This window comes from Diadema antillarum, unplaced genomic scaffold, assembly GCF_040938485.1.
Source record: "Diadema antillarum isolate AM-2024a unplaced genomic scaffold, OU_Dant_1.0 scf00000202, whole genome shotgun sequence".
In the NCBI taxonomy this organism is placed as follows: domain Eukaryota; kingdom Metazoa; phylum Echinodermata; class Echinoidea; order Diadematoida; family Diadematidae; genus Diadema; species Diadema antillarum.
Genome location: NW_027271091.1, coordinates 1,097,798 through 1,113,622, shown reverse-complemented (window position 1 = coordinate 1,113,622; position 15,825 = coordinate 1,097,798). Strand labels below are relative to the sequence as shown.

Genomic DNA, 15,825 nt, shown 5'->3' with positions numbered 1-15,825 from the left:
CACCCACTATTCATACACTTTGGTCGAGATAATTATCCTTTTCGAGGATTCACGAGCCGGTCAGGATTCGAACCCAAGGCTTTTCTTTACGAGCCAAGAGCTTTAAAGGGGAAGGCTAGTAACTGATCAGTGGGAACCAGTGGAAATGCTGGGAGATGATTGTTCCAATCCTTATGGGATTCATTCAAGAGTTCATTGTATATCTATTGTTGTGTGAAAATGATTTGCTTCAGAATGGTTTCATATTCAAGTAATGTGCAGTTTAATGCTTCCAGGTTAGCGTCCCTGGTCAGTGACGGAGCATTAATCTGCACATTACTTGAATATGAGACCATTCTGAAGCAAATCATTTTCACACAACAATATATATACAATGAACTCTTGAATGAATCCCATAAGGATTGGAACAATCATCTCCCAGCATTTCCACTGATTCCCACTGATCAGTTACTAGCCTTCCCCTTTAAACATCATTCAACAGCGTTTTATCATACGGTATGATTACACAGATTTAATACGATGAACTGCTCGGGGCATTGTGGTACATCTGTACATTATTGCCCCACCCGGAGAGATCTCAACTCCGTGCTATGGCCCGAGGAGTTTGCTCCGGGAATCATGCCATGAGGTCGAGATCCCAAGGGGCAATATTAGTAACAATACACCTAATAAAAGCTGTATATATCTTTTCTTTGCGGAAAAAGAATTGAAAGAGATTTAATTTTTCCTTCGCTGCCATAGACGTTTGAATTACGATCGCGTCGGTCAAGGGTCATCTCTCGCACAATGGAAGGCAAGCGTTTACAGTATACATGCACGCCATGTATACGCACGTCCGTGTCATAACGCGTACATACCAATTAAATAGAGGGCAGTTAAATGCTATGGGGCGGTTTGATACTATAGGGCAGTCTGGGTACTATAAAACTACAGACAATTGTTGAATTCCTGAAGCTCATTTCAATCAATCAGAATCGAGGATTCATGAAATGCTGTATACATAATACCCCCGTTCCAAAGGGATTTTTCTTTCTCATTTGCCACTTGTCGGAAGCACAGTTTTTGCTTCGGCCACCCACCGAAGTGTATCAGATCGCAGTCTGATGAATCCGACACGTGTTGGTCGACTGTCACGTTAGTGTCAGACATGTTAAGCGTGATGCGACGAGGCTATAGATTGTCCGATGAAGGAATTCAGCTCAGAGCTAATGCCCCCATTCCACAGATTTTTTTTTCCTCATCGGTCACCCTTCGGAAGCAAAGTTTGTTGCTTCCGGCCATCAACCGAAATGTATCGGATCGCAGTCTGATGAATCCGACTTGGTTGGTCGACTATCAGGTGAGTGTCAGACATGTCGCGCGTGATCCTCATCTGACGATCTTGCCTCATCAGATTTCCATCCAACATGTCTGACACTGAAGACGAGTTTCCGATGATTAAACAGCCATCGGACAGGTCAACTTGAGTCTTGATTCTGGGGCCTTTTGGTGATCCTTTATGCGAGTCTCTGGAGATTGTCAGATCAGATTTCATAGGAACTCGTTGGAGCGCTGAAATTTTTACATTTTGGGGATCGCAAGAGACTCCGATGGTCAGTGGAATGAGGGCTTACATAGTTTATGACTACGTGTCGGATAAACGAAGACGAATCCATGAATTTCAATGCACCCATGGCTTTCACACCACGGTTCTACTTCCGGTATGAAACTTCCCGAAAATGAAATGATACAGTAAATACAAAAGATAAACGACACAGGAAAATCCGGGGTATGAAACATGTATAACGAGGCCAAAATCTTCATCATCATGTAAAGTTTGATTTTGTTTCAGTGTTTATCACCATTCTGTATTAAAAGCATTGTCCCTCATTTCACATTTAAAGTATTATAGAGACTTAGATTGTAACATGGATCATTCGCGTAATTCGCAGCTGGACATATTCAATTCAATATTCATATTCAAATCAAATTTTGTTTCCACTTTAACATATTTTCCAGATACAGTTCAAAATAAAAGGTGTAAACATGCATATATGAAACTATTCGTTCAAAATCATTGTATTATTGGAAAAGAGAGATCTTCGTGTTATCAAGCATGACATTTGCCTGTCTATGCACGTGGATATCATACCCCCATCCCTTCCTCATCAGTTACGCATGATCGCCCGGTTCCTAAAACAAAACAAATAAGAAAAATAAAGTACAGAATTATTCCTCAAAGAGCCATCTGTGTACAAACTTCAGATAAAATTAATGCGCTCAGATGATGATGATGATGAAAGCACACGCTTCGACCCTTCACGATGCGGGAACAAACCTCAACAGTCCATCTTCCCACCCCACTGCGGCTACGTCCCGTGTCGATTACGTTCTGTCATCCCAGCTTGCCACTCCCAGTTTTGGGGGCTATTTTTTTTTTATCTACCCGCTGGTGGCGTACCACAAAAGGTTGGGGAGTTCGTGGTGTGACGTAGGGGAGGCTGGGATTGGACGGGACAATGCCTGTGGCGCCACGCTGCTGGATAGGATGCTGTATAGCTTTGGAGTTGGCATGAGAGAGCGAAAGCAAGTCCATGCACGAGGCATGCGTACACATACATCAGAAACACACACACACACACACAAACACACAAACACATGCAAAGACACACGTTTGTTTGTTGTTTGTTTGTTGTTTTTACAGTTTGACGATTAACGTTCGTCTGTAAATTGTGGCCAGCAACGAACTTTAAGAGAGATGTGAAAAACAAAACTTATATACAGGCAAGAGGCCAGTGCCTGATCATTGTTTTTTCTCAAAAAGACAGCAAGAGAGAAAGGAAGAGAAAGTGGGAGAGAAAAAAGAAGAAGAAGACGATGATGAAGAAGAAGAAGAAAAGAGGGAGAGTGAGGGGGTATCATTGCGAGGTGTAAACAATACAGTTGCGAAATGCCGATCTGCGAGCAAAAAAAAAAAAAAAAAAAAAAAGAAAAAAGGTGAACGCCCAATATATTGGCGTTATGCAAACACCGAGCAGTGAAAGACGAGCAGGCAAGACGCGTGAACGGCGCGGGGTAAAATCATGGCCAATGAATATTGATGTGGAATGACTCCATTCCTCCATTCCCGACGCTAGATATTCCCCGGCGAAGTTCACGGCCGACATGATTGAAGCCGTGAAGAGTCGCGCTCTCTCACTTACGGGATTAGGAGCTACAAAGTTAGCGTGAAAAAAAAAGAAAGAAATACAGGTCCATTTTTTTCGTTTTGGCTCAGTGCTTTTGTGACATACTCTGTTTGTCCTCTTATCTGGCGATGAAAGATTCGCGACCATTTTCTGCCAGCGAGACTGTGCTAATTGTAATTGCATTGTTAACCCTCTTTGTGCCACGTTTATTTCCTGTGTTTATTAGGTATTTGTGTGAAATGTGTGCACGTTTGACTCACTTCCACAGACAGAGTTAATCCGTAGATGGCAACTGATATTCAAATAGCTAATGCCAGTCTTATCTGCTCTCTTTTGTATGGCAATGGAACGAAAACAAAACAAATCAAAACAAAACAAAACAAACATCAAAACAGCTAAAAGCTTGCTTTGTAATCTTGTTCCTTTGAGGCCCGTCGAAACTGATGTGCATACCCGGCCACTGATCGTCTAATTTAACACTTTGCTTTACTCAGGAATTTACGTTTCATGAGCATCCAGTCATGGAAGGACAATCTATTATAATCTAGAGAAAGCTCTTGGACTGAAAACTAAGATAAGAAAGCAGCAGAGCTGTAAATAATCAAGTGGATAAGAACCTTTAAAAAAATATAGTACGACGAAATATTGCGCTCTTAGACTGATTACTCATATTCTTGTGCCCCGCAGCACTCAAGGCGTTTGTACACAAACAATGAGTCGAAATGGATGGCACTGATGCCACTGTGGTTGAACGTCGAGTATGTGCGTCGTCAGGGGTGGGATGGCTGAATGTCTTCTCAGAAAGTGGATCGAGCGCATGTGCACTTTGTATTTTATACGTATGTGCTATCATGATGCTCATTATGTGTTTACATCCACATAATATATAATATAGAGAAGTATACGTATGTGTGTGTGTGTGTGTGCGTATGTGTGTGTGCGCACCGATTGCTGCTTTATCATACATTGTATGAGTAGGACACCATGCTCATCAACTTAGTTGCATTCACGTGTTCTTAAAAAAAAATGGATGTCTGTTTGCTTTGCTTTCAGTTTTATTAGCGTAATATTGTGCTTTTGTTCAATACCTCACTCCACATCAGCTTCACATCGGAGTAATTTCTCCTTTCGTAAGGCTAATCGCCCTTTTCATCGGCGATCGCCTTGCCTTGCCTTGCCTTGCCTTGAGAAATGCACGTCCGAAAACGTTTGACACTGACGAGGGCTGCACAAGAACACCTGAGACAGTCGGGTATCCTCGGCTGCTTAATGACTACACCCACTGACTAGCCGCCAAACAAGAAGTGCTGATTTCCGGCCATCCATCCCTACAGGGCCAAGCACCGTGAGGGCGCCGGGAATGATGAGCTGGACTCTACCCACTCATCGGAGCCGATTGTGACTTGTGAATATGACGTAAAGTTCAAGAGACATTCTTTCTTGTTGAAGGGGGGGGGGTTCAAGCTTTGATTATCGGTACGCTGTAAGGTGGTGATAGAAAGAGTTATATAGATTCTAATGTGTCTGCGTCTTTTCGTCCGAGTCACAGCGCATTCAGGTTTCGTATCACGCCGTCATCAGACATTCTAGACTAAGACTTGAGGGACGTGATCATTGGTGGCTTCCAGACAGCTTATCTCGTCAGCTTCATGGTAATTCAACATTGTTAACCCTCAACAACCCGGCGAATTGTGCTTGGGACACCACAAAATGAGTGTAACTCGATTTCATAAGAGGGTAATAAAGTTCTGATCTGTCAAAACACGGTCGTATCACAGATGCCAAGCTCTCGGGCGAGAAGCATTCTCTGTGGACGATCGCCGCGGTACATTGCCAGCATCAATTTCGTGTCGGATTTCATCCGAGCTCCACAATCCACATTTCGCCCCGAAACACTGGTATGCTGCATATTCACAATGATAAAGCGCACGTGTCCGTTAGAGGAGGTAACAACATCATTCCCTCTTCCACACTGTCTTTAGAATACATGAGCGAGGCAATTTGTTCTATCCGCCGCCAAGGTCATCGGTTATCTACCATAATCTGGCTTGCACCGCCTGGATTCACCCACCACCCTTACCTCTGACATCACCTTCCAGTGACGCGCGCCTCGATTGATGTACTTCAATCAAGCAGGCACTTTACGCACGTCACTTTTCATCAGCTTTTCGTTTGCTTTCGTATGGCTGGCTGGCAATCTTCCGAATGTATACGGAGTACTTTGGTCGTTAAGGAAGAAAAAAAGTAGAAATGAAAACTAGATGGGAAATAAGACGACGAGAATTATGCCCGATTGCCTACCTGAAATCTTCATCATCGTACCTAATCACAAATCCCCAAGAAGAGCCGGCAAAGTCATGAGAAAATTGGAGATTTGAGTTTAAGAGATGGTTGCTCATAAATATTCAAACGGGCATGAATGCCTGGTCCACATATCAAAAACAAAACAAAACAAAACAAAACAAAAAAGTACGGTCCATCATTTGACAAAAACTTATCGCTTGCAAGACCCCTCTCAGCTTTCGAACAAGTTTTTGGTTTTTTTTTTTTTTTTTTTTTTTTTTTGCGCAGGCTAAATTACTTCCCTGGCATTACTAGAGACTATATGTGAGAACCTTTACTGAATTGAATCCATGTGATTGTCTAGTTTTATACAAGGGTTTCAGTACTTCATTTACATCTGGTGAAGTACATGCTATACTTAGTAGGTTCGCACTCCATTTATATTTTTTAAGCAAATACTCTTCGATTAGCAAATGACTTTAATTTGTAGTACTTTGTAGTACTTTGTAGTACTTTACATGGAAATAAAATCCTTCTGAATTGAAAATTAAATTGAATTTAAATGTTAGATGAATGAAGCGGGAAATGTTGAATAATCGTGCGCAAATATGAAGTAAAAATACTCTTACAGCATGATTGATCAAAATAAATTACGTTACATCATTAAAAACAAGTCTTGCAGAGAAAAGTTTCACATTCATAAACAGACATTATCGTGAGTTACATAGTTTCATAATTACACTTACTATGGCAATGACAAACATTTTCACAAATGGCCCATGCAGTTGGTATACCACGAGAGCCAAATGAATCTGTACGTGTTCTCTGCAGTAAATATGACTGTAATCACCGATATATTTCGTATGACGCGGAATCTATTTCCATGGCTGGAATTTCAAACTTTAACTGAACGAATTGTCTTAATGCGTAATTAAGTCGTGATTGCATTCTTTATTGGGACGACTAAGGAAGCATAAGAATATTATTGTGACTTTATGAAAAAAGCTATAATTTCGTGGCGGCTTTAGCGTTAGATCAATCTCACTTCCTCGAAAATAATATTCTGTTCGATCAAATTAGGATTCAGGTGACCTTTGCCAAACAATCAAATATATTATCAAGGGATCTGCAGTCTTTGTACATTGTTTCCATACAAAAGAAGTAACATCGACATAGAGAAATATATTGTTCCATGAAACACACGATTTTGTTGAGCATGTGTCTAGATTATGATCAGGCCTGCGTAATAAGAGCTCTTTGTTCATTGCTCCTCTGCTTTATGCTTTTTCTGCAAGTGGGTCAATAAGTAGACTCTCCGATTAACGCGATCTGCAGAACAGAAAGCATCAATGAAATCCGTGTCACTTCTTGCAGCTGACTGTCAATGCTTTCAGCAACAATGATTACTCTTCCTAAACGTCAAACGCCCTCCCCAAATACCACCCCAGCCCGGGATGGTAAACCACTCAATGGAAGTGTTTCAGAATTGCAATTAAAAGAAAAAAAAAAGGGGAAATCGATCTATCATCAGCAAAGCTGGCGATGTGTGTTTTTTTTCACTCCTCAATGTCTGTGAGTAGGCATCGCTTTGCAATACCAAACCTGTCGACTGATTGTTTTCGAAGCTGTCCCGCCAATATGCGGCCGTGTTGACTGGCGTTATGCGACCATGAAAATATAGCGCCTCCGTGGTGCGCGCGCCACAGCGGAATATATTCATATCCGTGGTAGATCGTCTGCGCGTGTGAGTCGGAATTAATCAGATCTCCGTTTATTGTTTCGATATTTTCTTAAATGTCCATAGGAATTCATCATATGAAATCTTGGTCTTAATTTCAAAGACCACATTTAAAATCAATAAACAAACTCGTTCGCTGTCGTGCAAGTCGTGATTTCAGCCTGATGCATCCTAGACACAATTCTTCTTATCGAGCGATCCCATGCGGGTTGGTATACTTATTGTTTTTGTCATATTAATTTCATAAACTCTATGATTCACATAATCGAGCGGGCGTAACTGAAAGAGATTTTGGCATGTAAATGGATATTTAGGTATTGCGCTGACATTTGCTATACTGTCATGTATAGTCTCCCCTTGGCGGCGGGGTGAAATGATGGAGTTGTCAGGAAACTGAGCTTTGGGACACAATTATGATTAATTGCAACATTAGGTGTTCTTTGACATTTAAAGTGAGCTGTGTCGATAGTTAGGACAGAATTCATATCTCACATGAAATATGATTCTCCTAAATTGCTTCAACTACCTGTATAGATACTCAAGTAACAAATTGATTGGGGCGTTAGAATTCAACTCATTTCCGTTTGCCGACAAAAATCATAAGTCAAGTTGTTCTTCTTTTTTCAGTTGATGATATTATCTTTGATATTGAAAGTCGATGAAAATGTACCATATAAATAAGATGACTTCAAGCGTTAACGAAAAAGTGGCATGATGAACAAAGTAGCCAGACCCAATAAGACTGAACGCTTTGTGTGTGTGTGTGTGTGTGTGTGTGTGTGCGCGCGCGCGCGCGCAGATTAAGTATCTCATAAAGAATGCTTGTAACAAACCAATTTTTTAACAACAAGAATGCACCTTTCTTGATGCGCGATCTCAGCTTTGAACGATGTGCACACCATTCCTATAGTCAATCATTTTCGCGCCCTCTCTTGTTTGCTCAGCAAACTGAGCTTGATGATTTGAGAGGACGTGTGTAGACCAATCCGGTTTTAAAACACTGTAACTTATGCCAGCCATCACTGGGGTGCTTCCAACATTAGAAGAAAAGATGATTCAATAGGTTATGCAATGAGTCAGGTACATTGCTCTGTCAGTGCATAAACTAACTATTGTTATGCATACCGAAGGCCCCCCCCCCCCTCCCCCCCCTCCCCCTCCCCCCCCAGTTATGGCTGATATAGACATGAGCATGAAAAAACAGCATCCAAACCGAATCGGTCTATACACGCAATGGAACATGGTCCCTTGATAAGACTTTTTTTTTAAAATTGATTTTGTTGATTTTGTTCGTTAAAAGATCAGCTTGACACCTTTTGGGCGTTACTCACATTTCCATGGCCGTTTAAGTTAAATCTTGCGAATTGCTAACAACAATAATACTGATGCTTGTAACAATAATGTCATATGAATATAAATACATACATACATACATGTATATCTATATCTACATGAAATATATACTAAAGTTATCATTTTTAAATGCATTGCCATGTAATGTTTGCTGTTAGGGCTTGTATGGAAGCAAAATAGATTCAACGGCATTCAGCATGATGATTCTAGTGGGAAATGTCTACTATTGTCGTTCTTTCCGATGACTCACCTCAAAACAATTTTTATTTTCAACCGAGAGAGATTTCATCTTGATCGAAGTTGATACAAAAATATTCAGAAAGTGAGAATAAATTAAATGGGATATAGGGTGCCTTGCACGGTCTTTTCGCGAATGACTTGCCATAAATGATTAATATGCTTTTCAGTTGTTGTTTTTCTTTCATTTTGGTCACAATTGTGTTCATATAGACACCCGACATTTAGACGTCTGGGTAAAAGTTTTTCCGAAAGAAAATGCTACTTGCACAAACAGCCTAGTGACTGCATCCATAACCTTTCCTAAAAGTAATTTCCCCAAAACAGCTAAACGGGTCACATCTTTACTGGCAACATTTTAATCCATTATTTTTATGCTGTATGCAATGACGAACATCATAGCATAGCACTTTTCTAAAGTGACCAGGCTGTCCACAGAGAACTTTGACATGTTCACAATACATTACATGAACAAAAACATCATGAAAAAGCGGCATACCGGTAATTCTTAATACCTACATATGGCATGGGTTACAATAGATCCCATCCAATTTAACGTGATCTCATTTTTTTTTTCTTCCCGTATTCTGTTGCCGATTTTGAACGGAAGCACAAAACAAACAAAAAAATACGAAAACATCTCGCCAAACCAAATGATACTGCGTGTAATCGCATTAAACACGATAGGATATTTCCCTTCCAAAGTTCAAATTTCGTGTTTTGCACATCTTCTGGCGGCACGCATCGGCTTTTAGATAAAAAGTGTCTGGGTGCCACGGATATTATGCATTGAATATTATATTACAAATATTTACGACGCAATTAACAGCCACTACAATTGTTTTGTCACCATGACAAGATGACAAAATTCTACCGAATTCTCCTGTTCTCATTTACAACACCTTCGGTTATTATTGATAAGAGCATCACTCTTCTCCACTGGAGTCGTCGTCTATCATCCTTGTTTTCCCTAGACCTTACAACCCCATCATTGACTGAATAAGGGGCTTTTGTGAGATGGCAATATTCTCGCAGCTTTTATACACTTCGTCCGTAAATGGTTTAGAGATATACGTCAAAACGTATGAAGGACAAAGACATGTATAACATAATGTAGCGTGTTACCAGTTTGTATTGAAGTTTCACGAGCTTTGTAATTTGATCACGGCATATTTGCTGCCGTCAACGATGTCTCTCTCTCTCTTTATGTGGCTCCAGATGAGGGACTTGTATATTTCTTGATACAAGATGAAAATACGTCGGTGCTCTCTATTTTACTGGAAATCATGTTCATGCTGCAGCTTGTCAAGGAGTAAAGGGAAAACAGCGACAGGTGTCCAAATTCGAGACTTAATTGTCCATTCTTGTTAGCAAACCTGAAGGATATTTCTTGCGGATGAAGAAAGAAATAAGGCAGACGATACGCCATGCCTTCTGGGATATCAGACTTTATACACCATGCGGCCAATCGATTCACTTTGCTCGTGCAAAATAAATTGCTGTTAATTTGGATACTTGGTGGTGTTGTCCGTTCAGTGCTGACAAGATGGAAAACGGAGAGTGGTTCTGACGTAATAAGCGCTTCGGGGTGGTAACGATGGCTCCGCTGTGGAATTCTTTGCGAGCCGAATTTTCTTCCTTTCTTTTTTTTAAGCTGCCAAAGGATTCATGCAGCTCCTTTTACTAATCGTTGACTCGTATAGGGAGAAATGAGTGTGTTTGTTTGTTTGTTTGCTTGCCTGAATATAAAGGAACATCACATCTAGAAGATAAGAATGTTATAGAAAAGATGCACAATCACTGGATTTTACCCCTTTTTCTTTCAAAAGTAACGTCAATTTTGAACTGATAAGAGAGCGCCTGGTGTATTTCTTCCCTTCCCTTTCTTTTCTTTTCTTCTTACGGCGTTACTGAATAATGCAATAATGCCACGCACAGATCCACAGATTACTTAATGGGTATCTTAGTTTCCAACAGTTCCAAATAATCAACCCCTCTTCTCTATCTCCTCCTGTCTGGGATAATATGTTTGGTGCGTCTTTTGTGTGTGATCAAATTTGACAGTAGGCCTAGTCACTGTGAGCATGAGGTGAAATATAGGATGAAACTGGGTGATTCTGTGGGCGTTCTACACGTTCTATATGTTCGTTACTGATCAAGACAGTGACGGAAGAGCGATTTGGTAATTCACTTTGACAAGATTCGCCATCGTTATATGCAATATATATCTTGGTGCTTAATGCATTCATCGTAAAGCCTCCCCAATCTGAATTTCCTGAAATTACTTTCCCTGACATCAAACCGAGTTGGCAAAGAATGGATGACGAATGTCTGAAATGGGTTGTGGGCATTCTCCATCAGGCTAAAGAAGATCCGAGGAGGAGGTGGTCAGATGAGCTTTGGGGCGATTTGGGCTCAGTATGAATGTCGGCGATACTTCTCGTATCGCATTCGGCTTGAATACATTAACAGAAGTGGCGAAAAATTATACAATAATATCGATGGTGATAATAGTAATGCTGGTGTCGTCCAATGCGCCATGTCTGTCACACAGTCACACTCCTGAAGCAGAAAAAAGTGAGTTCTCTTTTTAACATTGCTTCATTAGGAAAGAGCCATAATTGGAAAGAAAAACATAAAAGTTACTAGAACAAAAGAGTTTTGAGGGTTTTTTTTGTATAAACTCTTTGTCTTTTTACACATTTCCCAAAGGCCCTGCCATAATCGCATTGAGTGCTGCTTTTATCACGAAGGACATTGTCCAAGAATGTGCATGGCCGGGGAAAATGATCCCATGATTTCCGGTTTAAAAATCCAGAGCCTTGCTTACTCTGCCACGGTGCTCAAACACTTGTTTGAGATCCAGTCACCGTAACGCCAATATACATCAATCTCCACCCATATAGGGTCTAATGAAGTCTGTCACATCCAAACAAACGATTTATTTTATCTCTTTACAACACTACGGAACTTTAATGGAGTATGGCGCTGTAAGAGTCACTGCATTCGTGACTTGGGTTGGCTTTGAAGAAACAAGATCGATGTTTCCGTAATATCAATTTTCTGCGTATGCGTGTGCGTGTGTCCATGTGTGGATTTTTAAAAATAAATTCAATCACTTATTGTCGTAACTGCATAATGAATGAGATGTCGTCAGACTTGTTTTCTGTTCTTAGTAAAAGTTTTCATGAGGAACTATTTCTTTTTTTCTTTTTTTTTTTGGAAAATGTTATGCGAATTGACATCAGCTATTCAAAACTCAAAGACAACAACGCAAAGAATACCATCAGCTGCTGCCTGTACGCATATCTGTCGGTCTCTTTCTTCCTTCCCACCCCCCCCCCCTCTTTCTCTTTCTTTGTAATTCGATTTTGCTGTGTTATTGAGGGTTGCACTGAGCTCTTGAAGACATGAAAGTATACATCCAAAAATCATCAAAAAGATTTCGAACGTCAAGTCCTTTCTCGAGATCTTGGAGACAGAGTGCTACTTCTTGTCTAAAAAATTGGGTGGTGTTCCAAAGCATCGAGAAATTAAAACGTATCGTCAGGTTTTCATGACTTGCTGATTTGGTGGTATAATTCTATGTATTTATGATGCTAGAGTTCATCTTTGATTAATGAGTTACCATGGTCTCTGCGAGGTGTGATTTGAATTCATCCGAAGACTTTTGTTTTATTGTCCAGCAAAGATACCTTGTTTAAATGGGGAAATTTGGAATGGTAGGTTGTATACTATGTCTAACTCTAAAGAAACTTACAAGTCAATTCTTGTTGACATGCAAGAAACTCAAAATGTATTGTAAAGTAATCTCATGCTTAATTTAAAATATTTGTTGAGATTTTAATTGATATTTATCAAAAAGGTAATTGTCATTGGATGTCATATATGTACCAGAAAAATGAAATATAGTAAACTTTACTCTGAATTGTGCTCAATTTATTGTTGATTGGAATTATGTCACAGAAAATGATGAAGAAAATGATTGGCTTTTCAATATGATTTCTTAGGTATAAAGATTTGACAGCAAGATTTCATATCAGTTTAAATTGCAATCAGTCAATATTTGATGAAAGTGGATTAAGAAGAATACAACACTATTTCAGCTGGTTACATTCATTTACGTTTGTTATTTTTTTTCTGTCAGAATAATTATTCAACGTGCATTTGGTATATTTGTGGATGACGTGAAATGTGAAGTTTCATGGAAAATAAAGTTCCTCATATGAGGAAAAGAGGGAAAAAATTGTCTGTTTTGCTGGAATCAGTTGCTGCCAATATTAAATGTCAGTACATCAGATCTTTTCTTGTGTGTACAGCTGGTCTGGTCGCATTCAATAAGATAGTTTGAATTTCTCAAGGTGTATGTGCTGCCGTAGTGCTGTTCCACAGATTACTGCTATGAATAGTCTGACAAGCACATCATACGGATAGTATAGACCCTATTTCATGTCGACCGAAAGCGCTGATCTTCCTGATCGTTATCGAGTCATTTTGATTACGCCAAGTTACACTTCTGAACACAAAGTATAGAAACATCTCATTCGTCATCAATCAAATGCTTACTAAACGATGATCATATATGATAATCTCTGTAATATTGATATATTGGATAAGGATGATGGTATTAATGGTAATGATTTAACTGATAACGTCCTGTTTAACCTTTGAAGAACAGGGAGAGGCCGTGTAGTGGAGAACTAGAACACGCACACAGATGTTACTGTTCAGGTCTGGAATGAAAATCCGCGTCGGCAGTGCGCCCGCGTACTCCCCGGGGAACACTCCGGCTGGCTAACTATTTGCAGGTTCGTGTGTGCTTTTATCATGGAGCTACATCGTTGGTCCGTGCTTTTATCAAACTAACTCTCGACTCTCAACTGAGCAGCTAACTGTTTGTTTCGTGTGTGTGCGGTTTTTCTTTTTGCATTTTTTTAAAGTGTTTGTTGTTGTTCTTGTTCTTGTACATTTCCTCAGAGAAGAATGACTGTTAACAACTCGTAGTCCTCTTTATTCAATGGCATAGCAGAACTCGAAACATAGGCTTTCTCCTTAAAAGCGCATTCCACAGTACACTCCTTATTTCCATTTCTATGATTCCATAAAAAACAAAACGTTACTCTGTAGGAAAAACCTCGCTTTCATTTGATAAAAGCAAAGTTTCGTGATGACATATAAAAAAAAAAAATCAGAAAAAAGGGGATGAATGCATCTTAATGCCAATGCCAATTTACATTTCATGGAAAAATATTGCGGTAACTGTGTCACGGATTGTAGCAATCATGATAAAATGAACATCGTATAAGGGAATTGGACCAGGAATGTACATTTTCATCTTCGAACGAATGGTTGATCACGTGGTAGATAAAATTACGACAATGTAATTGTAGGACTTTATCTTGTAGAGAGGTGAGACAGGACCGGTCTCCCCACACCCCACCTGCCCCCCCCCCCCCCCCCTTTCTCTCTCTCTCTCTCTCTCTTTCTCTCACCCTTTCTCTTAGACGTCGGTGGGGCTGTATACACTACCGAAAACACGGGATAAAAACATCCTCTATTTCTCACAGATGCTGACAAAATTGATTTTAGCTGAAATTGGACACAGGCGTACATCATCCTGAATGCCATCTCGGGGTGAAATTTCATCACGCTATTGTGCGATGCCAAAGAGTTCTACCAGCTAAGAGGATGGTAAGTCCCATCCCCCCCCCCCCCCCCCACCACCACCACCACCGACTGGATATTAACCAGTTGTCTCCGAAATATGCTATTTCTGGTAGTCTTAGCAGAGTGTAGGATATTTGGTCTTTGTATATAGCACACCCTAATCCCATATGCAGTGGCTTAATACATTGCAGCGACCCTTATTGGAAATAAGGTTTCAAACTTGTGTTTTTGCAAAGACATAGCATTTGGCACATAATGTGACCACAAGGCAAAGACAAGAAAAACAAAAACTCACAAAATAAGGATGAAGTAATCTTTATCCCATGCAATCGTTTAAAGGACACAAAGCCGCGGACGAAAAGCGTTAGTTTAAAAAAAGCGAAAAGAGGCCGAAAAAAGAGGATGTACTGGTGGTAATTTATCAAAGGATAATCAAAAGGCCAGCTGTGCGAAAGGTTTTAAAATGACGTAAACCAAAAATGGGTGAACTCCGAACGGAAATTACAAACAAAGAAATTGACGATTTTTGTAAAACCTGTTGAGAGCCGTCGACCAGGCGATCGTATCTTACCGATCAACGGATATCGCCACCAGAGTCCAAATGCTGGTGAATATGAAAGCAGGCATGACGAAGGCCGTGAAGGAACACAGGACCGTGTTGAATATTGAGTAGTCAATGTCCGCGCCGTATTCGACAAGTTTGAGTGGCATGACGAAGGTGATGACGAGGAGGTCGCTGACGGCGAGACTCACGATGTAGAAGTTGGTCGGCGTCCTCATCGATCGGTGTGACCACACGACTCCGATGACCATGGCGTTACCGGCCATCCCGAAGGCCATGATGAGGAGAAAAAGGGCCACGAAGATGGTATGGACGCTGGCTAGCTGCGTCAGGTCGCTGTAATGACCGTAGAACAACCACACGCACTCCGGAGATCCAGAGAAGCACCGGGTTTCGTTGCCGCCATCGTCTGCTACGACCTGCGTGGTCGAGTTCGCATAGACGATATAATCGGACGAGATGAAGCGTCCCCCTGGCGTGGCGATGCCCGATGGGTAGACAGGCGAGGCGGTTGTCGATGATCCATGAGCCATTTGAACTGTTAGCCTGCTCCTCCACCATCCATCAAAGAGAACACAGACGCTTGCTGATTGCTAGTCTATGCTGCACTGAATCCCAGAGTGTTTCACGTACGTCCTTTCGCCTTGACGCCTGGTCCGACACTAACAAGCTTCCTCTAATTTTGCGCGCGTCGCGAACTCCCGACAACTTCAGAGTTAGCGAGTGAGTGAAGATGAGAAAGAGTTGGGGTGTGTGGTTGTATGTGTGTATTGTTTGTGTGTGATGATACATGCGTGGGTGTGTGTCTGTGTCTGTGT

General features: G+C 40.8%; 1 protein-coding gene across 1 annotated transcript in view; it reads right to left on the bottom strand.

The window, feature by feature from the left end:
* Positions 1 to 15,623, bottom strand: part of LOC139723907 (uncharacterized) — a 46,914-nt gene extending 31,291 nt beyond the window's left edge. The window contains exon 1 of the mRNA XM_071635111.1: positions 15,017 to 15,623. Within this exon, the coding sequence (XP_071491212.1) occupies positions 15,017 to 15,540 (524 nt within the window). The 5' untranslated portion in view covers positions 15,541 to 15,623. The remainder of the gene's footprint in view (positions 1 to 15,016) is intronic.
* Between the last annotated feature and the right edge of the window lie 202 nt (positions 15,624 to 15,825).